At 34.6% G+C, this 25,111-nt stretch overlaps 1 protein-coding gene across 11 annotated transcripts in view; it reads right to left on the bottom strand.

The window, feature by feature from the left end:
* Positions 1–25,111, bottom strand: part of NFIB (nuclear factor I B) — a 244,489-nt gene that overhangs the window by 18,576 nt on the left and 200,802 nt on the right. For 2 of the 11 annotated variants that reach the window (XM_043891295.1, XM_043891305.1), the window contains 5 exons: positions 22,945–23,079; positions 18,858–19,042; positions 14,468–14,633; positions 11,345–11,427; positions 1,494–1,582 (listed from right to left, as the gene is read on the bottom strand). In XM_043891295.1, coding sequence (XP_043747230.1) covers positions 1,494–1,582; positions 11,345–11,427; positions 14,468–14,633; positions 18,858–19,042; positions 22,945–23,079 — 658 coding nt within the window. The remainder of the gene's footprint in view (positions 1–1,493; positions 1,583–11,344; positions 11,428–14,467; positions 14,634–18,857; positions 19,043–22,944; positions 23,080–25,111) is intronic. The other 9 variants (XM_043891297.1, XM_043891304.1, XM_043891296.1 and 6 more) reach the window with 8 other exon arrangements.

Genomic DNA, 25,111 nt, shown 5'->3' with positions numbered 1-25,111 from the left:
AAACACAAGCACTTGCCATCTAACTTGCAATTTTTTCTAAATACAGTAAGGATTATATGTAGAAATGGGCCATTTAGCCAACCAACAGAACATGGAATGTAAGGATAAATAAAACTATACCCAAACACTGTTACCAAGTCAAATCAACTTTTAAAATACTAACAAAGACTATTTAAATAAATAAATAGTTTATCTTCTTTCACTGAGTTTATCTTTTCTTTCTAAGTATACATTGTATTTTTTCCAAATGGTTGAATAATATAAGCTTCATGGAAAAAATCAAAAAGGTAAAAATTTATACATTTTAAAGTGGATGCTATACTAGTCTCTAAAAAGAGGAAAAGTCATATGGCATTCATTTCAGAAAGTGAATTTTAAAAAGTCAACAAGCTTTTAAAACAGAATCTAACAAATTTTCTTAAATTTTACCTGAGTTAAAAGTGGAAATTTTATTAATTTTATTCTTTGAAACTCTATTCTTTTTTCCTATCATGCATATGAAGATGGGCAGGCCTTTTACAACCAATACTAGAGAACGTACTTTTAACATAGGGATGCTCAGTAAAGAGAAGATGACAATCAGAGAAGAGATGGAAAATTATGTTGGCTCTACTTTTGTTAAACTCCTTATGGGATTACCTCAGTCTTCTATAAACTTTTATCTCATTACATATGATTATATCATGAATTTTAATCATTTAATTTGTCAGTTTGACACAATTTGTTCTTTACTGAAATAATTCATAAGAAGTTGAATTAGCACTACCTACTTTCTAAAACCAATAAATGAGACACTATCAAAACTACTTTCAAAAATGAAATTTTAGAGTGATCTTCTCAGCCAACCAAATCAGTTCTCAAGTGATTCACATCAAGGTACAAACAGAAGTTAAACTTTTTTTTAAACAAAATTCCTTCTCTAGCTGTTGATTCCAACAACCCCCCACCCCACTCCACACACACACTGAAATTCATGAGTGTTGCTAATAAACAGTTAAATTGACTAATCTGAACATTTTATCTTTCCTCCTTTGAGAAAGGAGTAAATGAGTCTAAAATGACTTAAAGTTAACAGTAAAGAAAAAGAGCTGAAATGAGAAAAATCTATAATGGGAAAAGCCAATATTTTACCCTCAAATAGCTGAAAAGTCTTCCCTAAAACTATGATTTCAATTTTCAGGTCCTAAATCTAAGTGTCAAATAACCTCCTCCCCCCCTCCCTGCCCCACCCTCACCAATATTATAAACTGTTGACGACATCTGACAGCACTCAGAAATTCCAAACATTAATTACTATTTGCTCTAGTCTCCTATTAATTTGAAGTTATATCTCAATAAGAAATAAGGAGGAAGAGGGTAGGGAAAGAGGAATGGTATAGCTAAAACAACTAAAATTTTAACATATACTTTCCGTAAAGCTAGTTAGAAACAAACACTGTAGCTCATGTAATTTTTAGGTGTAAGTGTAGGGTTGGAAATAATTAAAATGTTACCTTTGCCAAGTAATTCCCAATGTATCCTCACTGGTACTGGGGTATAAATGCCTGCCGTTTTGATTCATGGTCCAGTCACAAATCCTCAGCTGTCAATTGAAACCTAGCAGTCAGATATGGATCGAGCAGTACTACAGTTTTTAGTATTTAAATGAACACATGCAAACTAGTACTGTACATGGCATTAACCTTATTTTCCCAAGAGGCAACTTAAAAAAAAAAAAAAGCAAAGAAAACCTTACTCTGAAAAGCAAAATTCCTAGAATATATTTCAGAAAAAAGCTATTGCAATATGCTTCTCTATTAATTAAAGCATACAAGAGAAATGAGTGCTTAGAACATAACAATTAGACATTAATTAGATTACAAAATGAGCTGAAATAAAAGCAAACGTTAATGTTCAATAGAGAGAGATATATCTTAGAAAAAAATTTTTACGCTTTTAAAAATACATAACATACCAAATCATCTGCACTGAGTAAAATAATCAATAACTTTAAGCATGCAGTTTGCAAAACACAGAAGACATGCAGTTTAGAGGAGAAAGGCCCCACTTTATAAACATTTCCCCTAAGTTATGTTTAGAAGCATCAAGGGATTCCGTTTTAGATATTTACTAATTTTACTCAAACTGGCGTTTTTTTTTCCATGAAGAGTTGATACTTTATTTAGTTTCTACTTTATTTTAAACTCAGCGTAATGGCACTGGAAATCCTTTACCACATTTGAATAGAGTGAGGAATGCACTGAACACTAGCTGAAACAAATTCTTCCCAGCTCTCCAAATCATCAGCTCTGCCCTGCAGAGGTTGTTCCAGTAACCCTATCCAACTCTGTTTGGTTAACAGCTGCCCTACAGCGCTAGCAGATTTATTGAAAAGATATATTGCTTATTTTTATGCTTAAGAAAGTAAACTTATCTGGCTTTGGGGGGAACAAAAACACTGGAAAATCATGGTTTTTAATCTGCAGATAGCTATGCTGTAAATTAACTGAATCTCGCACTGAAAAGAGGACTTATTCGCAGCAATCCACTGAACCTGGCATGCTGCTTTTCTGTAAGAATTTCTAGAAGATGATGATTGGAGCCAAAGTCCCTTTAAACTTATGATAAGTTACTTTAATCCTTTCTGATAACAGTATGGCTAAAAAAAAAAAGGCTATTAAGAACCTTTCTCTTTAAGACTAGTTTCTACATACTATCAGTGATTCTGCAGTTTGAGAATATTTGGTTTTGCTTATTTGTCTACAGCTCCCTGAGGCTCAAAAATACCATCTAAAATTCCCCAAACATGCATTTTAATTATACTGAGACTCCAGGTAAAAGTAATTACATACATTAAAGAACTTTAATTAATCAACTAAATAATTAATTAGTTAAAAAGCTGAAATAATTTACTTAATGTAGACAGTTAAAAGATATGTAAAATTTGCTTAGGATACATTCCATAAATAAGCTATAAATCAGTAAAGAAATTAAATTATAATGAAAAATATTCTTAAAATGGATCTTAATGCCTGCATAAAGGAGAAAATGTATACTTGATTTATTTAAAATCAAACAGAACAAAATTTTATGACAAGATGTTTTAAAAGTTCTCAACATGGAGCATTTAATCAGAAATGCAATGTAATCAGGCAATTTGAAAAAAAAATTTTTTCAGTAAGAGTCAGTTGCCTCCTTCAAAGTGCATTCTTCTCAAGCAATACTAGGAAAACAATCTAAAACAGTTGAAGGCATTTGGCTTTGTATAAAAATTATCTTAAGGACCACTCATAGATTCTGCTCTAGTCCTAATTTTGAGTCGGTTAGATATTCTGAAGGAGGGGTATATTTAGAATTACATAATTCTGCTAATAATTAATTTCAGGTTAGTTTCTATGAGCCTCTCAGATTACACTTGAAAAAATTTCAGAAAGAGAAGCTAGCTTCACAAAGCCAAGTGAACCTAAGTATCTCTCACTGGTTGGCTTGTTCTCAGACAATTGGGAACACTACTGTCTCCTTGGAAGAATGCATATGTAAATCAGTTTTTTTGTTGTTCATGTTGCTAGTTTTTGCTTGTTTCTGTTTATTATTCCTGCAAAATGTCCAGTAGGCTATCTTTGGCCACCTGTTGAACACTTAAAATCAACATAGTCTTAGCTGTTTCTTTCCCAGCAGTAGTCTCAAAGGGATTAAACCTCACTACAGCTCTTCATTTTCAACCATATTTAAGGTACATGAGATCAAAAGATCTTCTTTCAAACAGACAATTATGCTTAAATAAACAAAAAACAATCACTGAACATATTTAATAACAACCTAAATGCCAAAAAATGAGCAGGATATTAATTAGTATTGATTTCCCTTCAGTTACTGAAAATATACAATATAATTTAAATTTATTTACCTATTTAGATTGTGGGCTGGCATTATTAACATTTCCAAAAATTTCTGAGGAGAAATATTTATACCTGCTTATATGTTATAACCTACTTAAGCCAGGTAACTTAATGAAGAGCCTCTCTCTTCATTTTTTTTTCTTTTATTAACTTCCTTTTGCATATAGCATCTTTCAATTAATATTTAATAAACCTCATGATTGAGCAAAATAATTAAAATAGAAACTGCATATCACTGAAAATTTCCATGACACTAATTCCTAATAAAATCAGTTTCTAAGAACCTTGTTTGAATAAGATAGTTCTGACTCAGCAAATTTTGAACAGATTCTCAGGTGATGAAAAGTTAATATTAAATGTATTTAAGCTTCTTTTTGGAAGAAGTTAAATATTCTTGGTGTTAGTATGATTCAGAATTCCTAACCAAAATGGATTTTATATTAGGCTTTAAATGTTTAAAATGATAGGAAATAATCTTATTAGAATCTAGGGTGGTGAGTCCTCAATTTCTGTTCTGTGAGAGAGTTGGTGTTATGTAATTTAGCTATCAATTACTTTTTAATTAAATTAAAAACTTTAAGTGGTACATAAATATATGCCTTTCATTAATGTACATTTTTTCTGCAAAGCTTCAATAATACCCTAGTGATTTTTCCAAGAATTTTTCCTCAAAAAATAGGAAGATACTTGAAATTTAGTTGAAGTTGTATGTTTGTAGCAACTCTTACATTTGTAACAATATAGACCCTTTGACAGATTTGATTGCATGCATATTCTTACATAAATACACAGATAAAATTTCAATTCTTTAATTTATATATACCCACAAACATGAAATTGTTTAGAAAATTAAGAAAAATTTTATGTTAAAACAATTATGCCTAGATTTCCAAAAGAAAATAGAAGGTGAGGTAAAGAAGTTAATATTCTGCTTTATAAAAGCTATGACTGAAGGGATGGGGCTGAAAAAGTCCAAACAACTTAAAAAGAAGGCAAGGTAAAGTTTTCATTGCAGATGTTCTTAGGATGAAGTTCCCTACAGGCTCTGGAATGAGAACCTTATTCTAAGTCTAACTCAAATGAGTTTCAGAAAAACAAGGATGGGGATCATCTAGCTTCCTTCAAAAAAATCCACCTAAGGGGAAACACCTAAGATCTGGATCTTGTCCTAGCCTACAGAGCACTCAGATATTCATGTAGGTAGAATCAACATTGCCTGTGATTTCAGAGTAAGAGCCTGTTTATTCACAAGAAGGCGCTCCATTGTTAGGGGCTTTTGTAAATGCCTCGCAATTAGCTTTGGGAACAAAAGAAAGAAGGTAAGAAAACATTCTACATTGCTGGACTCAGCAAATAGGCCCATGTACTAACAGTCCTTTATGATGACAACAGCTCTCAGTTGAACCAGTAAACCATTAAACTGTAAACAGAATAATCAACACAGGCAAATTTATCTTTTCGCTTTTTATTTTCCAACCTTACAGGGACCCTCAAGGGAGTATCATGAAAGGTGTGTTTTATGTTCTTTTAGGTTTCTTCATTTTTCCGGATAGCCCCAGAAAAAGAAAAAGAAATAGACTTTTGGTGAGTAGAGGTGCTTTTGGGGTGGGCTGCTTAGAAATATTAAACCTTGAGGATTCACACTTTCCACTTTCCATACTTTCAAAACTCTTAGATTGATTTTTATTTTATATATTATCTCCCAGAGAGTAGATAAAATGACTCTGAAGAAAAAGGATATAGCCTTAGTGAGCAAGCAAAATGGTCAAGATAAAATTGTGATATAGGTGGAACTTATAAACATATAAAAATGAAAAAGATATTCCAGGTCATCCTGGTACCTTAAAGTCACTTCTAATATTACTTTCTGAAGCCTGTGCTTCTTGAATATTTATTAAATACAGTAGAATTAAGTTAAATGTGTATGCCTAATTCCTGAGCTAAATAAACACTACTGATAATAAATTGTAAGAACTAGAAAATGAAAAGTTTTTTTATTTTTAAATGGAGGCTACTTTCACCTGTAAAATTTAAGGTTTCAAGGGAACTTGGAGATCCCATAGTTCAACCTCTTCATTTTCTCTTTCCAAGATAAGAACACAGGACAGAAGGGTCAAGGCTTGTCCAAGGCTAGACATGTCCTGTCATGTCAACACTAAAACCACAACTCCTGACTCCTAATCCCTTTCTCACCCACCATACCGGTTTGCTTGTCATTGTTCTTTTCCTACACTGTTTTTCATGTACAGCTCAAAAATATTTAAGGCTAAAATGTCTATAATTATAAATCTTTATAATTTCCTTTTTTTCCCTGATTCTACTTAAAAAGTTAAAATTTTCAGAAAAGACAATTTTCCCTTTGTGATTGTGTTGATTGAAATTTAAGATTACAGTAAACATAATTTTATTTTTATGCTATTTAGAATAATTTATCTGGATATTAACATTTCATAACCAGTAAGTGAATGAATCAATGAATGATAAAAACAGACCTTGGAAGGTTTCTTTTTTTTTTTTTAAGAACTAGCCAAAAAGCTAAACATTTGCATAGTCATTATTGTGAGTGAAACTTCCTCTAAATGTGTTTCCTTTCCAGCTAGCATATGTGAAAAGTGACCTCTTATCCACTTACATACCTACCCAGAAGTCATGTGATAGGGTTTTACGTCAAGCTGTCAATTATGATAACAGACACAATAAGAACAGCCCAAGTGTTGATAGCCTGCTTCCTGACTTTATTGAAAAGTTTGTTGATAGTCCACTTGTGGCCTTTCAATTGCTTGCCTTTAATGAAAGACTACATTGCCAGTGGTTTTCATGTACCTAGCTTTGGCTATGCCATTTGTCAGGACAAATATTATAAAGAGATTTCAATGAATATCTTAGATAAATTAAAAAAAATCCTACAGAGGCAATGTCTTAAAAAGGCCATTAGATAGAACAGAAATTTTCAGTGTAACAACAAGTCCTTTCAAATTCTAGTTTCACAATTAGATCAAGAAAAGTGTTGAAAATATCTTGATAGAAAGTAGTCCGGTGATTGAAACTGAAATAAGAGCATCATATAGCCATGCAAGAGATGTAACATGCGGAAGCCAGGGCACCAATAAAATCCATGCAACTAAGAAGTAATGCAAGGACTTGAGCTGATTAGGCCACTGATTCATTAATAAGTAACATTATTAATAAGCTCTAATAATAAGTAGCATATATAGTCAGGAGATTATAATTTTGAGATATGAAAATAAGCCTTGTTTCTTATAAACTAGAGCTCACTTGAATTTGTTGTTTCAGGGAAGGTAAAAGTGACCTTCCATTTGCTCCATCTCAAATCTATATCAAAGGTTATTTTGTACTCTAGTAGCTGGTTCCAATAGTAATCTTTTATTTCCAAACAAGAAGCTTCTTAGCTAAAACTTTTATTTCCAACCTGCAATAAGGGTTTTTTAAATATGTTGTATTGATGTATGATAGCAAGGATTTAAACTTTTATAATGACCTCACACTCAAGTATAACAATGACCACCAAATTAACTGATTCTTTTACATCACCAAATTTTCCAAAATAACAAAGAAAAAAGACCTGCAATATAGCAAGTTCATTATGAGGCCGATCAGATTAGGAAGCGGTGCTAATTCAAGGAAGCGGTCTCATACTCACTGTTTATAATAAAACTGCTAGACTAGATTTATACAATAATACGATAATTTCTGTATTTTCTAAGCAATATACAACACTCTGCTATGCAATTCCCATTTTCCTAGAGAGATGAAACTTGGGAAATGTAGTTTCTTCATTGCCTATAATGAATGTGCACAGTGTGTTTAGGAAGTATAAGGCAGAAAGGAAACACTTACTAAACTTCTATGAAGTTAAGCCAGAGAAGAGGTCCCTGACACTTCCGAAAAGGTAAAAAGATATTTTTCAGCAAAGACTAAAGAGTTCAGTTTACCAGAGACCCATGAGTTCTTCAAGCCATGACACCATCTTCCAATAGAAAAGTTAAAGAAAAATGAAGTTCCAGTTGAAGTTCTGATTTTAAGATTTCCCCCCATGCCAATAGTGAATGCATTAAATAAGTCAATCATCCCAAAGAGAGTCTGGTTCCAGACCTTGAACAACACTCAAGATTGAGTTAAGAGATAGAGGAAAATTTCAAAGTTCTGATCAGCTGGCATGAGCTGATGATTAAAACTAACCAGAGGGCTGTTTTTAATTGAAAATACTCGATTGGTTTAAAGAAATATTTTTGAAATATTCTTTATGACTGTGTGATTTTATTTTTCAGATTCAAATGAGATAACACATTTATAATAGCAGTGAAATTCCTATGTCAGAAGAAACTACTATTTCAAGGCAGTTAGCAACCAGTATTGATCAGTAATAATCATTATAAAAAGGAGCATAGAGATGTATAATTACTAACAACAACTGCATGTTTACCAAGTTAAGGGTTATAAAAGCATATGCTTTTAGTATTCAGATTTCCCAAAATGAACATATTACTCTTGCCAGTGGAGTACAGGGTTAATTTTAATATTTTTATTCAATTTAAGAAGACAGTGTCCTTGTAGGTTACTAATAACTACACTGAAAGCCCAACTTCAGTGTCATTGTGTGGAAAGATTATTTATAAGATAGTCAAAATTATTCAACAATTTTAAATTTATTGTTAACTCTAATTTATATAGGCTATATTAAAGTTCTTTTCTAAGAAAAAAACAGCACTTGACAATGCACATCAATACTTTTCATAACCTAACAGGATAAATCTTTATAAAACAGTCGCCAATAAACTGAAGAATGTACCTGGTGACAATATTTATTCTTAAGGGGTCATGTATATTAAAAGCTAAGGGGTATGTTTAAAAGAACTCTCTCAGACTAAAACCATTGCCTTTCTAATTTTGAATTTCTCCTAGCTAATATAAAATGATTGATTACCTTTATTTCATGTACCCCTTGATTTTTCTTTTCATTCATCACTGAGTACTTTAAACCAAATGCATTTAAAACCTGCTGCTAGAAGAGTGGTCTCTTTTAAATCTTCGGAAAGTAATGAAAAGACACAGTAAATCAATCTCATTTCTGCTGTAGGAAAGAATAACCTTTACTCTACTGAAGTCATTTAAACCATTTCTGTCCCTCTGTTCCTGGACAGTAAACATAAAATTTCATCTCTAGGATTCTTTTAAAATTTGGAAGGATTAAACTAAATGAAATCTTTTAACTAGAGCCTTAGCTTAGTAATATACATGTACAGTAAGATATGCATATATATTCACTTTCTGCTTGTCTCAAATTGTAACTTATTATGAATTAGCATATCATGCTCTTTCAATTCAAAAAAGCAGCACCAATTCTTTCATTATACAAAGGACAAATCATCTGTTTGTATGGTATTTAAAATTGAACACTGTATTTTTCATTATGAAACATATAATTTTTCTTTTAAAGATCAACACACATTACATATTCTATAAATATATATTGCATTTGACCAATCAAATCATATTTATATTGTAAGAGGTCTTCACTTGACATTGTCTACTTAAATAATAAGTGGTGGCCTTTGATGAAAAAAGTTTGTAGTTCTGGAACTCATATATATTTCAGTTTATGTGCTCAGAACTCTATCTACATTGACTAACATTCTCCTGATGCTTGTAAAAATTTCTTGATTTATCCTTGGACATGTGGAAAGAGAAGTAACTTTTATACAATCAACTGTTGTGATCATAATTACATGAGGCTCTAATGATAGTTACAAGTGATACATTAAAAAATTAAAGCTGCGTTAAGCTAGGACAGGAGGATGGGATGATTTCTTCTAAACACATAAAAGTGGTTATCATGTTCTAAATGTGTTTGGGGCTAAAGGTTTAAATAACAGAGGCATGATTCTATGAATTAAAAGTTAACTGAAAACTAGAGATGTGTCATAAAGAATGCAAATCCCATGATAAGAATATCTCTGATAATATATGGAATGATTTGTAAGAGAATAAGTTTCTAAACCTACAAATACTGCATAGTTTTTTTAAAAAACACAAGGAACATACACATTTTTCAAACAGAGCCATATTCTAGTAATTATAGCACATTTCATATTATAGCAATTTTAGAGGTGAAAAAAAGCAGCATTTCAGAAAATTATGTTGAAAAGCCGATAGCTGGCAAAACCACTAATTATTATTTGGTATTTTCAAAACTGTGTACAGATGTTTTTAGTTAGTTCTCACTCTTTTGTTTTGCTTTTTTTAAATCTGGCAAAACGTCAAGTATCTTGAATAAGCTATCATCTTTATGATTTTCTCTGAACTCTGCATGTGGTGACCTTTAATATAAGCAGTTTGCCACCTTCGCCTGCAACTGGGCAGGATTTGAAAATTCCATGTGAGGGACAGATATGCATGATTAAGCATAAACTAGGTGGACAGGTCTAGAACAAAAGAAGCTGACATGAGTACCTGTACAGGCTTGTTACATCTGTAAAAATTCAGATGCACATACAATGTATATTATAAATTAAGAGTCAGCTCATTAATACCAACTCTTTCTGATTCATTATAGACTATTTTTCCCTATGTAATATTTTGCACACTGTTAATTTCAAACTGCTCTGCTATCAAAACTTGAGAGCAGCAAAACATATGCATCATAAAATACATTTAAATTTGGAAGTGTTTAGAATTATTTCTGTCATCCTGTAACTGGAATCATGGGATATTTTTATTTGTATGGTCCATGCTTTTGACTATGGCTAATTTGTTTATAAGCTACCATTAATCCTGACTGTATATTTTCACAGTTTGGATAAACACTTCATTTGCATTAAATTTACAGCATTAATGAGATGTGAAATTTAAAATGCTACTTGAAACATAAATGATGTACGAAAGCAGAACCAAAAAAAAGTGTTTTATCACATTTGAAATCAGTAAACCAATTTAAACCTATTAAAATAGGAAGGATGCATCTTCGCCTGAGATTTCAGCTTCATAATTCATCTTCTTAAACCAAAAAAACAAAATGAGTAAAACAACTAGAAACATGAAAGTGTTCAAAAACAGAAAAAGAAAAAACACAAATTGTGAATTGTGTTGTGTTTCTACTCTAATGGCCTTTTAAATACTTGGCAATTTTCATCTTGGAAAGTTATAGGCTGCTGGTAAGTTCTCAATAGCTAATAAGACTGAGAAAAATATTCTAGCTGAAACACTGTTTTCATGGATGTTATGGATATATGCTACAGAGAGGGAAAAGGTCTTGAGCCAATTTGAGAAACCCTGCTTAAAGAGACAAGAAACAAAAGATAAATGAGAAAATAGTTTGGAAAATGATCAGTTTCTTTCTCAGAAGTCCCGTGAGCCCCATTCTGAGTCCAGATCTGAGAGACAGCATGGAGAAAAGCACCAATGCAAAAGCGTGGCTACACCATCACACCTGGGTGAAACTTGCCCACCTGTTGCTGATGTAGGAAGGATGGGTCTCTTGGGCTTAGTCCCACATATCGATTGGCTTGAGATGTGCCTGAGGCTGTGTAGGCTGATTAAGGAAGAACAAAAACAAAGATAAAAATTGTGAACTATCAAATGAATACCTTGTCCACGTAAAAGAAACCCAGAGAAGTGGGACTTGCAACCAAAAAAAAAAAAAGTGTATCTCTATTTCTCTTCTCTTTTGTGTGAGTGAATACCAAGTGATAGAAATGATAGTTGACCTCAAGTCAACTGGTTTATCCTTCTCCTCCAAATCTATCCAGGAACCATATCCTATCCTTTGATGTGGTCATCTCATACAAGCTCTAGTTACAGTCTTGCAGGAGTACCAAAGACTGGCTAAGTAGTAGAGTCTTTTTCCTAGATGTAACTTTTTACTAGATATTGGGTGTCTAGCAACAGAATAATCAATGATGGTCTGTGATTCTAAATGTAAAATCAGACTGAAAGTCTGTTAGGAAAAATTGAAAGCTTTAAATGATGGAATTTAAGCAGATGTACTTGATGATGCAGGATGAAAAATGTCTTACTGAAAAGTCTTACTAAAAAGAAAAGTGAATACTGTTAACATGAAGGAGAATTTTTATTATATTTGATAGAACATGTTTCTGAAAAAAAAAATGGTTTCTTTTCCAAAAGCACAAAAAGTCAATCTTTTGTGACTGATCCAGGAATGGAGCTAACAGCCCCTTTTAAATACTTCGCCACCAGGTACGAAGTGCGTAAGGTGAATACTCCTTAAATTATTCTGGTCTCACCTTGCAAGTACTTTTCATTTAGGTACTTTTTGGTGCAGAGTGAATTTCCCAAAGAAAATGTCTCCCTAGTCCTAAAGACTTTTGCTTCTTTTCACAAGGATAGGACTGATGCATCTTCTAAGCACTAAGCAACCCCATTGTTCCATGTCAGAAGAAACAGGAAAACTAAATTGTTATCATTTATGTTACATTTCTAGGTCTGAAGAAAGCTAAAGTATGTGGTTCAAAACCTCCAGATTGATGAGGAATCCAGACAATAATTTTCAAAAGGCTTTTTAAAAACCAATACATTAATTCTGCCATGTTCATTTGAAGCTTTTTTAAGTCAGCTTTTTAAAACAGTGAAGATGCTCACAATTCATCTTTTATTTATTCCTGAATGAAGTACTCACGCAACGGCAGCCATAAACAGCCAGTGGCCCCCATTCAGTCTCCAGATCTCTGGGATTCAATGCACAGCACTGAAGAGCCTCACCCTTACGGAGTGGGCACCAAGTTGTCTTATTCTTTCTTTTCAACCGTGAAAAAGAGGCTTCCTTGGCCTCTGTATTTTCTTTAATTTTATTGACTTATGAATTCAATGGCCAATTTTTCATTATCAGTGGTGCCTGCAGAGTTGCAGCTACAATTTTGTTTATAGGAAAGAAAAACAGCTCACTGTATCACTTTTATGCAGGATGGAAAATGGACTGATGAAGCTATCTTTATATAACCAAGATACTCCTTTTGACTATTTTATGATTTTATAAATCAAATCAGATGCCTTTTTGATCAACCTGTATGTGAGTATAAGAAACAGTTCATGAACAAACAGGCTGACAGTATTCCCATAAGTGAGCTGTGATCATTTCAGTTTGATTTTTCCTTGAATCTTCTCTATTAATGACAATATAAGAGTAGGTACCAGAAGTTTCTGGAAATTTTAGCTACTTAAAAAAAAAAATCTTTGTTTTCTATTTGCTTTTATTTAAACTTCTGACTTTGTTTGCTTAAAGATACCAAGGCATCCACTTTTGAAATTTGGACGTAGTATTTTAGCAACTGTAATGTACATGGCTAACCTGTAGCACTAAAAGATCCTTAATCTTCCTTGAGTGAGTCTCATCCATTTCTGTGCATTCAGGGAAGTATTCACTAGTGTAGGTCCCTCTATCAACAAGCCAATTACTAAGCATTAATGATTATTAATGGGAATTACAAGCTTATCTGGTTTTTATTAGTCTATGGGGCCTCATGAATTTTGAGAAAGAAATGCTGAATTCACTGTACACACCAAGTATTGCCCACTTTTCTTGTAAGGTCCTTTCCAAGTCTTTCAGGGGCCACACACACAAAAAAGAGCATCTTTCCAATGGCCAATAAAGAAAGAGCCAGTGGCTCTGAATCTCTATAATTTCACACAGAATATTCAGAACATTGGGATTTTCCTGCTCTAACAATGCAAATAGAAGCTCTGGATTTAAGAAATAAGAATAATTGAAGAGAAGCAAGCTAATTCCTCCTGACTAGAACTTTATCCATTCCACTTTATTACCAGTCTGTGCACATCAACTCCAGTTTTAGAAAGCTGGCAGCTTGGATGATGAAGCCAATTAAAAAACTTTGTGATAATTTCTTGTGTACTTCTGAGCACTCTGTACAAAGAAGCAAAGGAATCGTTTGGGTTACTGGTATGAGCTATTGCCAATTCCCCGGCTACATCTCTTGACATTTCAGATGTTCTGGCCATGCTAAAAAGCATAATACCCGATGCACCATGATAAGAGAAAATAATCAAAAAAAAAAAAAAAAGTTGCAGACAATGAAAGTGTAGGTAGTTGACATGTGCCTAAAACTAAGCTTTGAAATGCTTTCTACACTGAACATCATGTGACTGTTTCTCACAATGACATAACCTACAGTGATGTAAACATGCAATTATCTGACAGAGGTACTGATTCAGCCTGCCTTGTGAAGGGGCTTGACTTCTACAGGAATGCTCCAATAACTAACATTTCTCAAATCTCTCTTTGGGTGATATAAAAACCTTGTACACTGTTATGTCATTTAGTGCATTTTCAATGTATACCTTGAACAAGCAGGCATGACTTACTATTTTTGTTACAGCTATTTACTCAAACAAATAAGCTTCTCCCTTTTCAAATACTGAGTGAAATTTGATAAGAGAGAGCATATGAGAGCCAGGCCACATCATGCCTGCCAGTTCCACATAAATGAGAAATCTCCATCTGGTTGAGTAGCTGGAAAAGTTGCCGTGTTTTCCACCTTGGATCAGATATCCAGTGGTGCCTTCGATGGACATTTCTCATTTCCTACAGAAATACTTACTGGTTGCTGTAGGTGAAGCTGCCTCACCTTCAGTGGATGTAGTGATGGGTTTAGTATCTGTCATGGTCAGAGTCACAGGTCGCACTGCACTGGGATGGGGAGAGGGTGCCAAGACAGGAGTGAAATGGCCAGGCACTTTCCCTACCACTTGACCACTGCTGTTAGGCTACAAAACAAAAACAGAATGCCCGGTGAAACAATCCAAAAGGCAGTTATCTCGTCCAACAACTCCACTCAGCACACTCGACTGAGTGGGCCCTGCACGCTGAGTGTAACCACCACACAAGCCCTCTCACATCTGAGTTGAGAGGCTCATCAATGGTTAGTAGTCCTAAGAAGCAGCAGTAGCATTTAAAAGAAAGTCTTCAGCTACAAGGCACCTTATATAGGTTTAGTCATTTCTACAACACCCTGAGAACCAGGCAGCACTGAGCCTTCCGTAGTGTAGGACAGAAAACTCAAGTGGAGACTTCGGTGCTGAGCCTGAGGCTAAAACAGAAGTCCTTAGTGATTTCCTGGAGGAGGAAATGGCAATCCACTTCAGTATTCTTGGCTGGAAAATTCCACTGACAGAGTAATCTGTCGGGATACAGTCCATGGGGTCTCAAGAGTCAGACATGATTTAGTGGCTACACCACCAAGCTAGTAAGCTAGCTTGGGCTTACCACTGAGCTAGTAAGAATTAGAAGCAGTGTTTCCTTCTTTCCTGCTCTTCATGTGCTACAATGAGTCAATTTTGGCTCTCAGAACACAACCTTTACCTGCATAATGATATCATTGAGACAACAAAGACAAGAATTTCTAGGAGACCAAACACAGTGAACTTAATGACTGTCATCATTTATAGTCAGGGCCCATTCTTCAGCACACAAAAATTTTAGCCCTTGCTTACACACAGGTGCACTCACACACACACATCAAGCAATTTTGATTCTAGGGACTCCACTCAACTTGGGATGGTTTACTTATATAAATAGGTAGAAAGATATTTAAAACCTTTAAAACTTCAGGGTCTATATAATGATATAAAGAGCTGAACTAGGTCTGACCATACACATATAAATAAAAGATTTCCAACGTAAATTAAAATGTGCTGAAGTGAAGCAGAGGGCAATCAAGTATACTCTGATCTTTGAATTCTTACTCTTCCATTGCCAGACTTAGAGCGTTACATAAAACATTGATTGTTGACATTTGTGAGAATTAACTGAGAAAATCCCTGGGCAATGATAGAAAAGATATTATTATCTGAGTTTTAGCCCCAGTACAAAAATAGTGTCCATTCTAAGGGCACACTGTTTGAAAGAAATACTGGAATGTATTTTTCTAGACAGAATGCTATTCTTAATTACATTCATGTTGGAATTCTCCTCTACATAATGTACATAACAACTTGCTATGAGGGTATTCTCCACAAATATTTAGTCTTCATAATCTGTACCACTTTTAGAGGCAAAGAAAGCAATATAGCAGAATATTTATCTAAATGCCTGCATATAAATTACAAGTCAATGCTCCTTTAAAGAAAAAGATGAACAGCTGAGAACACTTAACTATCAGAACTTAGAGACATGAACTAAATCTCGGTTGGGTGCCTCAGAGGCCACATGACTTACTCTATAAAGAATGAACTTTTGAATATCCTGACTATTCCTCATGAATAAATTAAGTATTTAACTGAAGTCAGGAAAACTGACCAGATTTTCCCCTCTGTGAAAACCTAGGAAAGAGTTATATATTTAGACTAATTTTATTTAAAATATTTCATTAAATAGCATGGCTGTCTCACTCTACCCAGTGCAGCAGCAATGCAATTAATCTCCAAATTGCCGTGGGGAGGACAAGGCTTCTGAGTTGCTCAACTTAACAAGCAAAATCAGGGCAGCCTTGGAGGATACTGGGAAGGAACAGTCAACAGTCAACTTGTTGACAAGTCAACAAGTACTCATTTCCTGCCTGCCCCCCATTTTTAGAGCCAAAAGGGTGAATATCAAGAGTCCAATTTGGAAGTAAGTGCAAATGAACTGGTTTTGAGTTGGAGTTAAACATCAAAGCAGGTATAATGTTGCTGCAAAAACAACTACACCATTTATAATAAAGGCCTACTTTTTTCCTTTCAAAGTGAAAAAGTAATCTGTTTCTAGAGCAGGTCATCAACTTCTGGTTATGTGATCACTGCCAAAGACTGCTTTGTATATCTCCCCCAAGAAAGAAGAGTGATCTTGTTTTATCATTGGTGGTACATTCGATGGTAAAAGCCTTTCTCTATATTGTCTTCACCAAAACAGTTTGACAGTACCTACCTGAGAGCACAGAACAGAAAAATGACAAAAATTGCCAAGAAAATGCTGCCACCAAATATGATATTACTTTTCCCACCCTGCATGCTTCGTCTACTGGAATTGAACTGACACAAACCAACAAACAGATGTTTCTTTCATTTGAAAAAAAAAAATAAAAGTGACAAAGGAAGAATTCCCAAGCCAAAGCAGACAACTTTTCTGAAACTCAGGGTCAGAAGAATGGAAGGGTTATTTCTTTTTCAGTTTTCTACTGGTTCAAACAGATGAAGCCACATTATAAAACTCCTCTTTTAAGGTTGTTAATAGATGAACTTTCATACTGTAGATATGAAAAGAGAGACATCTTATCGACAGATGAACAGCATTAGGAAAGGATTATCCTACTTAGTACATTGCTCCTATTATACAAAATCCTGAGAGGGATTTTTTTTTTTAATTGAGATGAGAGTAAGATGCTTCTCAGAAGCTGGGTCTTTACCTTGAAAATATGAAGAGAAACTGAGAACAATATAGGCCGATTATCACCTAATATGCCCCCTTAACTTATAAAGAAAGTGAAATATACGTAAAACAAGCAATGAATAATTAAAGAAAAGCAGAACACTAAAGGCCTGATTTTAATTTGCATAATTTTTCCCCTAACAGTGCCTAATTAAGACATCAGTTAAAAAAAAATCCAATGGAACTCTAAGATTTTCCACACTGAATTAACGTTAAGGACTTTTAATGGATGTCTTAATTAGACTTTGTTATTCATGGAAATTCTACACAAATTAAAATCAGACCCTGTGTGCACTGTTCCCAGCTGATTCTAGCAAAATGCTCTATGGAACTGAGACTTCTGCATCTATGTTCTGACAGCAAATTTTATTTCTAAATTGATATACCAAAATCCTGTTTTACTTAATAATTATTATTATAGCCATTCAAAGTGCTATACCATTTGACCATTTTCTTCTGAAACACACATCATTTAACTTTAAATTCAAAATTCAAGAATGGTATACTTAATATTACCAGTCAATGGAGGTCCAAGTACAAGTAATTTAATTTTAACTAACCAAAACAGTGCTGAATATGCTATTAAAAAAAAGTTCAGAAGGGACCATTTTGCTCCATTTTAACAATTAACACCAAAGGGATTTTTTTTTCAGATCTTTCTTTTTTAAGTCTCAATTAATATGCACATACTATTTGCTGGCATTTTAGTAAATGAAAAGCATTAATGACAGAACACTTATGAAAATCCCTCAGAGCATTAAAAATGGTGGTTGGAAGTAGACAGGCGTCTTGGAGGTAAAATAGCAAAGCCAAATACCAAACCCTAAGATTGAAATTACATTACAGATTTTCGATATTATGATGATTGATAGGCCAGGTTTGGTACACTGTCTACTTGATAACGAAAAATCCTCTTGTACCAAATCCCCAGTGCGACCTCTCCATAGGAGAAATCATATATTAAGGAAGTGAAGAAGGCACAGAGCTACGCCATTTATACAAAGAATCCTTAAAGCCACTGCACACTGTTTACCATTAAAAAAAAAAAAAAGACACTTCTGGTAATGTCACTCATTATGAAACACAGTCATGTCTGAGCAAAGAATATTCAGGTAGTCATCAAACATTGAAAATGTTTACATTACCAAAGCTTATTTTAATACCTAATAGTTGGTCTATAAATACAACTGTAAGGTCTTTTGCCTGTGTTTATTTTAGCTCATACTTCGCTCCTGCCTGAAATGAGCACTTTGTGTCAAACCAGGTATTTCAGAGGTGTGAACTCCAGCTCAGGACATTTTTGTCAATGGACTTTCTGCCTTAATTTTCCCTTTATCCAATGGAAATCCTAAAACATCAAACCAAGGACATCTTCACCAATGTGCCCCTTTGGGGCAACAAACTTCCTACCTGTCATTCAGCCACCTTTCAATAAAAACTTAGTGAGTCACCAAGAAACTTTCTGAAGATGGATTTCAAAAGCTTGCTGTCCTGCCAGACACACTGTCTGAGTAAGCTTCAGGGCTCAGGGTGAGACCTGTGCCATCACCCTTACGCTCTACTCATATGTTCTCCCTCATTTTTACCTGGCTGGTTTGCGGACTGGATGGATCATAAGAAGGTACATAGTTCTTCAGAGTATCCTGAGGATTCAGGTGGGGAGGATATCTGATTGTTGGATGAGAGAAGTAGCTTGATGGGGCTGGAGGAAGAATAGCTTGTGTTGGAAATGGCAACGGTGAGGGTGGAGGTGGAGTCCGAGTTGAGATGACTGTAAGAGACAGAAAAGGTAAGATTAACTCATCAGCTACTGTCCTTACAGCTCCAACTCGACCCTGCAGAATCCCAGGAAACTAAACAATCCACGGCTCCTCAGTTTTTTCTGATTTGACCAAACTCTCTTAAAATGAGCTAGCCTTTTATTCGTAGTCTCCACACCTGGACTGCTAAGTACACACAGATACAGCGGTCCAGTCTAGGAAATGAACAATCTCATTTTCTAGATCCATGAATGGTTTTAAAAAAAGAAGTTTCTCTTTTATGAAAGTGAAAGTGTTAGTCGCTCAGTCGTGTCTGACTCTTTCAGACCCCACTGACTGTAGCCTGCCAGGCTCCTCTGTCCATGGAATTCTCCAGGCAAGATTCTCTTTTATAGGTTAAACTAATACTCCATAAAACGTTTCTCTAAGCAAAGTTATCTCCCACCAGAACACATTTTTGATTAAAAAGTCTTTGTGTCCTAAGTCAAGATCAAGTTATAGCAGTAATGAGAAGTCACGAGACCCACACATTTTCTACCAAAATTTAAAGCAGAAGTGTGCTTCAATTTTAAGTAAATATTTTCCAGTATTTAGAAAGGAAGCCAATAATTAGTAAATAACAATGTCCCGAACAGTTACCCTATCATTGTATAAATGCTTATAAATATTTGAATGGAAACCTGGGAACTCTTTTTTTAATGAAAAAGTTCCTTTTAAAACCAAAAGAGTTCTATTTTCTTACTCTCAGAAATGCAAACTTTCATATAGGCATATTAACTTGCCCATAAATCACATATTTTATAAAGATAAATAATGTACAAAACATATGTAATGTGGATAATGTTTAATATTACTGTAATTTTTCAACATTAGATCATAATTTATTATTCAGTTTTCAAAATATAATTGTTAAGTTTAAAAATGGGTAAAGAATGTAATTGCATAATCATTATCTCCACAATGTTGAATTTGTACTTTATATAAGTACAACTGAAAAGTATCAATCAGTATATGCATAAGATTAAAGATTTCATATATCCAAGTTATAGAACATTATATATGATAAATGTTTAGTGTTTTATAACACAATGTAACAATATGAAAAATAAGTTCCTTCTGTGACCTATAAATGAAGATCATCTGGAATGACTTATCTAAACTCTGTAATTATATACAAAACAAAGTTACTTTTAAGGATATTGCTTATCTTCCCCAAAGAAAACTTTTTCAGAAGACACAAGAAATTTTAAATGTATATCATAGAAGAATCGTAAATTCAATTTTATGGTCACAACTTTGCTCCCTGAACAACTTTGCTCTCAGGGAACAAAGTTTTAGAAATCACGTGAAATATTCTGAATTGCTGCTATAATACAGATTCCTAGGCCTAACCACAGACCTACTAGATGAAAGTGTCCCATGTAATCTTTGCACACACTGAAGTCTGAGCATGCTCCAAAGGGATGCAATTCAGAGAACAATTACATATTTCCTAAAACAAAATTCATTTTTCAAATACTACTTTAAGAGACATACACACTTGAGGGTATAATTTAAGAAAATGCAAACATATAAATTAAATTGCATATCTTCTGACTTAGTGTCAAAGTGCTCTTAATTTCAGCTCAATTCAATTTAACCATGGTTTTTACTTACATCTGTACCCAAACCCTTGGAAGATATACAAATAGCTCCATTGGGTCTTCTGGGCTTTAAGATCATTTGGTATCAATAGTTTTGAAAGAGATCTCTTTTGATTTGAACTGACACATAGCAAATCAGAGCTCAAAACTCTGGGCTCCCAAGAACTTGTACTCAAATAAGCTCTAGCTGGCCTGATACAAACTAGGTAGAATGCAGAATTTCCATGAAGGTAAAAATGGCTACCTTATTAATAAAAGTCATTCTAGTCTTTTAAAGACAGAAAAGCCAACTACAAAGAGAAAACATTTCCCTTCATTATGAAAGAATCCATCCATATCTACAAGTACATATATGTATTCTTTGCCTAGATATTGCAAAGTCTTCCCTATTGCCTTCTTTTCTCCAGTCTTACTCCTTCCTAATCCTGTATAGTCTCAAATGAATAATTAAAAAAAAAATCATTTAAATCATGGAACTTCTCTGCTAAATCTTTCAATTGCTCCCTATTGCTTCAATAATAAAATTCCAACAACTTTACGTTTGTATGGTCCTCAAGTGCTTTAAGTAGAGAAGGAAATGGCAACCCACTCCAGTTTTCTTGCCTAGAGAATCCTGCGGATGGAGGAGCCTGGTGTGCCCATAGGGTCGCACAGAGTTGGACACGACTGAAGCGACTTAGCATGCATGCATGCATTAGAGATGGAAATGGCCACCCATTCCAGTATTCTTGCCTGGAGAATCTCAGGGACAGAGGAGCCTGGTGGGCTGCCGTCTATGGGGTTGCACAGAGCCAGACATGACTGGAGTGACTTAGCGGCAGCGGCGGCAAGTGCTTTAAGACCCAGTCTGGTCCCACTTCCTTGGCCTCATCTCTAGCCATTCTCCCCTGCGCAGGGCATATTTTGGTATTGTGTATTCCTCAATATACAGCAGTTGCTTGCTGCAATGACCTCCACTGTATAGATACATGCTCTCCGCTCTGCCTGAAACTTCCGTCTCCCTGGCTTGTTCCCTTTTGTTGTGAACCTACCTCTTCCTGACATCTATCCTCCCCCATGTATTCAATCCTGTTTGTATTCAGTGCCTAGCTGATGTTGTGGTCTCCCTCTCTCCCCATTACGCCATCACTCATTAAGGAGAGGAAATGTTTCTCCTGACAAGCGTGCTACCGGTCCTAATACACTACCCACTGAACATACCATACGTATGGTAAAAGACAAACGTGGAGGCTTGTCTGGATCTTCCAGGGTTTATTATGTAAAAACGTACTGTTGGATTTTTTCCAAATGTTAGAAATATAAATACTTTAATCAGACATCATAAGGGGTGATCTGACTTCAAAGTTCATTTTGCCCAAATACTCAACATTACAAATGTATGAAAGAGTTATTGATTTTTTTTCACTTATCTTAGCAGTCCAATAAACAAATGTAAAAAAAAAATTACATACCAATTTGACTTGTATATTCTTCTCTTAATTTTATAATTGTCTTAATGATAGCATTGAAGGCTATGCATTTTTAAAGTACAGTGACAATACCTATCAATATATATTTATAGACCAAACTTAAGAATTTTATTATAAACAGTTGTTATATCCCTTGAATAAAGGTTTAAAACCTAGATTCATTTTTTGGAAGAATAAGGAGTTGCCTCACCATATATTTAAAGCAATAAGAGTATCACTATAAACATATTATTATTTATATAAAAAGTTTTCTTCACCTTAAAGTCTGCCTACTCCTCTCTAGGGCTTAAGAGCAATAGGAAGAAAGTATGCAATACTGCTTATGAATTATATTCGTTTTTAATTTTGAAAGAGCATCTGATGTGAATCATTCTTCCAAGTATAAATGTGAAATATTGGATTCTTTTTCCTGTTTAAATTATGATATTAAACATAATATCAAGTGTACTAGCCCACAGGAAGGATTTATATATATAAAATAATTGTCAAAATGTCTCTTATTTTTCTGATTAATTTTGCTCCCAAACAAGTAGTTAAAATATTGATTTCTATAGAGAAGATAACATCTATGGAAATAGAATCTATACATCAATGCTGCTAGAAATATTTTGAACTCAGCAGTATACTTGAAATTCCATCTTTCTCTTAGTAAAATACATAGAATTAGGACCAATACGGAAGCTACTGTTAAGATAACTATATATCTGCTTATTTCTTGTGATTATAGTCTTGATCCATCCCCAAGACTTTGGACTCTGCAAACAAGAGGGAGGTTTCTCCTCTATGCTTGAAACTCCTCACCACTGTGTGCAACTCCAGGTATTCCGGGATGGTGGTGCTGGGGGAAAGTGCTCAATCTTGGGGAGGAATCTTGTGGAGATGTAGAGCTGAACAATGGCTTTTCGGGCTTCTTCATAGTAGTCGGAGAAGACATATCTGCAGAGAAAGAGAGGACAGTCCAAGCTTTATGACATTCTCAAGCTATAAGTTTCATACCAACCTAGTAAGAGATCTCAGTTGCCAATGTCCTGTGATTTTTGTATGCCTGGCTCTTTTACAAAATACATTCTGAGTCAAAGACCCAGCTATGTTGGAGTTTTGAAATATCTGTCAGAAACAATCTCCACTGGAGCTAACACAAAGCTTCATTAAAAGTATCATCAGAATTATTCCAACTACTAAATGAATCTGGGACTTAACACCCCTTGGTCCTTTGGTTCACATCTAGGTCTTTTCTAACCTCAGCATTTCATTCATAGGTGTATTCAATTCAGGGGTTTGTCTTTTGATGGACTGATTATGTATGGAAGAAAATAGAAGAAAACCTGGTGCAAACATGAAAAACAACCTTTGAGTATGCTGGTAAGTGTATCATTAATTTAACACTTTTTTTATGAAAAACTAAATCAACCCTGAATATTCACTGGAAGGACTAATGCTGAAGCTGAAGCTCCAATCCTTTGGCCCCCCCAAAGGGAAGAACCGACTCACTGAGGGTAAGAGGAGAAGGGGGTGACAGAAGATGAGATGGTTAGATGGCGTCAATGACTCAGTGGACATGAGTTTGAGCAAACTCAGGTAGGTCGTGAGGGACAGGGAGCCTGGCGTGCTGCAGTCAGAAGGCTGCAAAGAGCTGAACATGACTTAGCAATGGAAGAACAATAACATTATTTCTTTAGCAAAAAAGACATTCCCTAATTTGCTCACTCTGGAGATATTTATAGAGTTCTTCTATTTGCTAGCTGAAGGGAGGATGTTACAAAAAATTAAAAAGCAATGGCTGCTGTAGGGATATTTACTCTTAGTGAAGAGAAAAACGATAAGAAGAAAATGCTTGCCAACATCAAGAAGGAGGAATTATGCTTCGGCATGGATCACCTCAGCTTCCCCAGGTTAAGGAAGTGATGCCGTGTGTAAAAGATGGATGGGGGTGACATTTCCAGAAGAGGAAATGTTCTGAAGATGGGTGGCATAAAATATGTAAGTAGTATATGTAGTCCGTACTTCAACAAGCACAAAGATGAGGGAGGAAGTGAACAGCTGGCAGGACCTGCACAATGAGTGGTCACGGACTTCGTGTATAAATGTCTAAATATTTACTCTGATAAGAAAACACTCCTGAGATGAGCAAAATAGGATCGCATTTGCTGTGTAGAGCAATCCCCCCCAGAAATTACAGGGAAGATGAATTAGTTGAAATAAAGACAGCCATCCTGGATATTACTTAAGAAGATTAATTAATATAGTCATTCCGTAGATATTTACTGAAGGTCTAATATAAGCACAAACTGTGCTAGTTGCTGGGGACATGATGTGACCTAGATTGGGCTTCGGCCTCTGTAAAACTTGATACCTAGAGAGGGGATACAGACAAGTTAAGAAGGAATCATAAAACAATGTGAAAAGTGCTGTGACAGAGGAAGTATTCAGGGCTCTATTCATTCATTCATCCCACGATTATTTTATACTGCCGAAATATTGAGACTTAGAAGGAGAGCACAGGTAGAGCTAATGTAATAATAGATACTGCAACAGAACTGACCCGATTCAATGGATAACTAAGTTTAGAAGGTCATTGTCTTGGGTGACTGTGAGATTGTACCATGCAGGTAGTTTGAATGGGGGATTCAGAAGAAAAGCCCAGTTGGCAAGGAGATGTACCCCTTTTCTCAACATCTTAAAAAATGTTGATTTTTATAGAGGTTTATGAATGTAGAGTAAAATGTTCCAAAAATCATGAGCTATTAAGTTTAGATTTCCATTATCAAAAACTTTAAATATACACCAGGTAGACAGAATAGTAATTCTTCTCCAGCACTCATCACCCAACTTCTCCAACTATTCAGTTATTTCATCTTTATCCCATCTATACTCCCTCCCCCTGTCTTACTTTGAAGCAAATCTCAGGAATCATATTATTCCACCTATAAATATTTCAGTTTGTATCTCTAAAAAAAAGAGAAAATTT

Source organism: Cervus elaphus, chromosome 29, assembly GCF_910594005.1.
Source record: "Cervus elaphus chromosome 29, mCerEla1.1, whole genome shotgun sequence".
Taxonomy (NCBI): Eukaryota; Metazoa; Chordata; class Mammalia; order Artiodactyla; family Cervidae; genus Cervus; species Cervus elaphus.
Note: the sequence above shows the minus strand (reverse complement) of the source record. Positions and strands in the feature narration are given on the sequence as shown.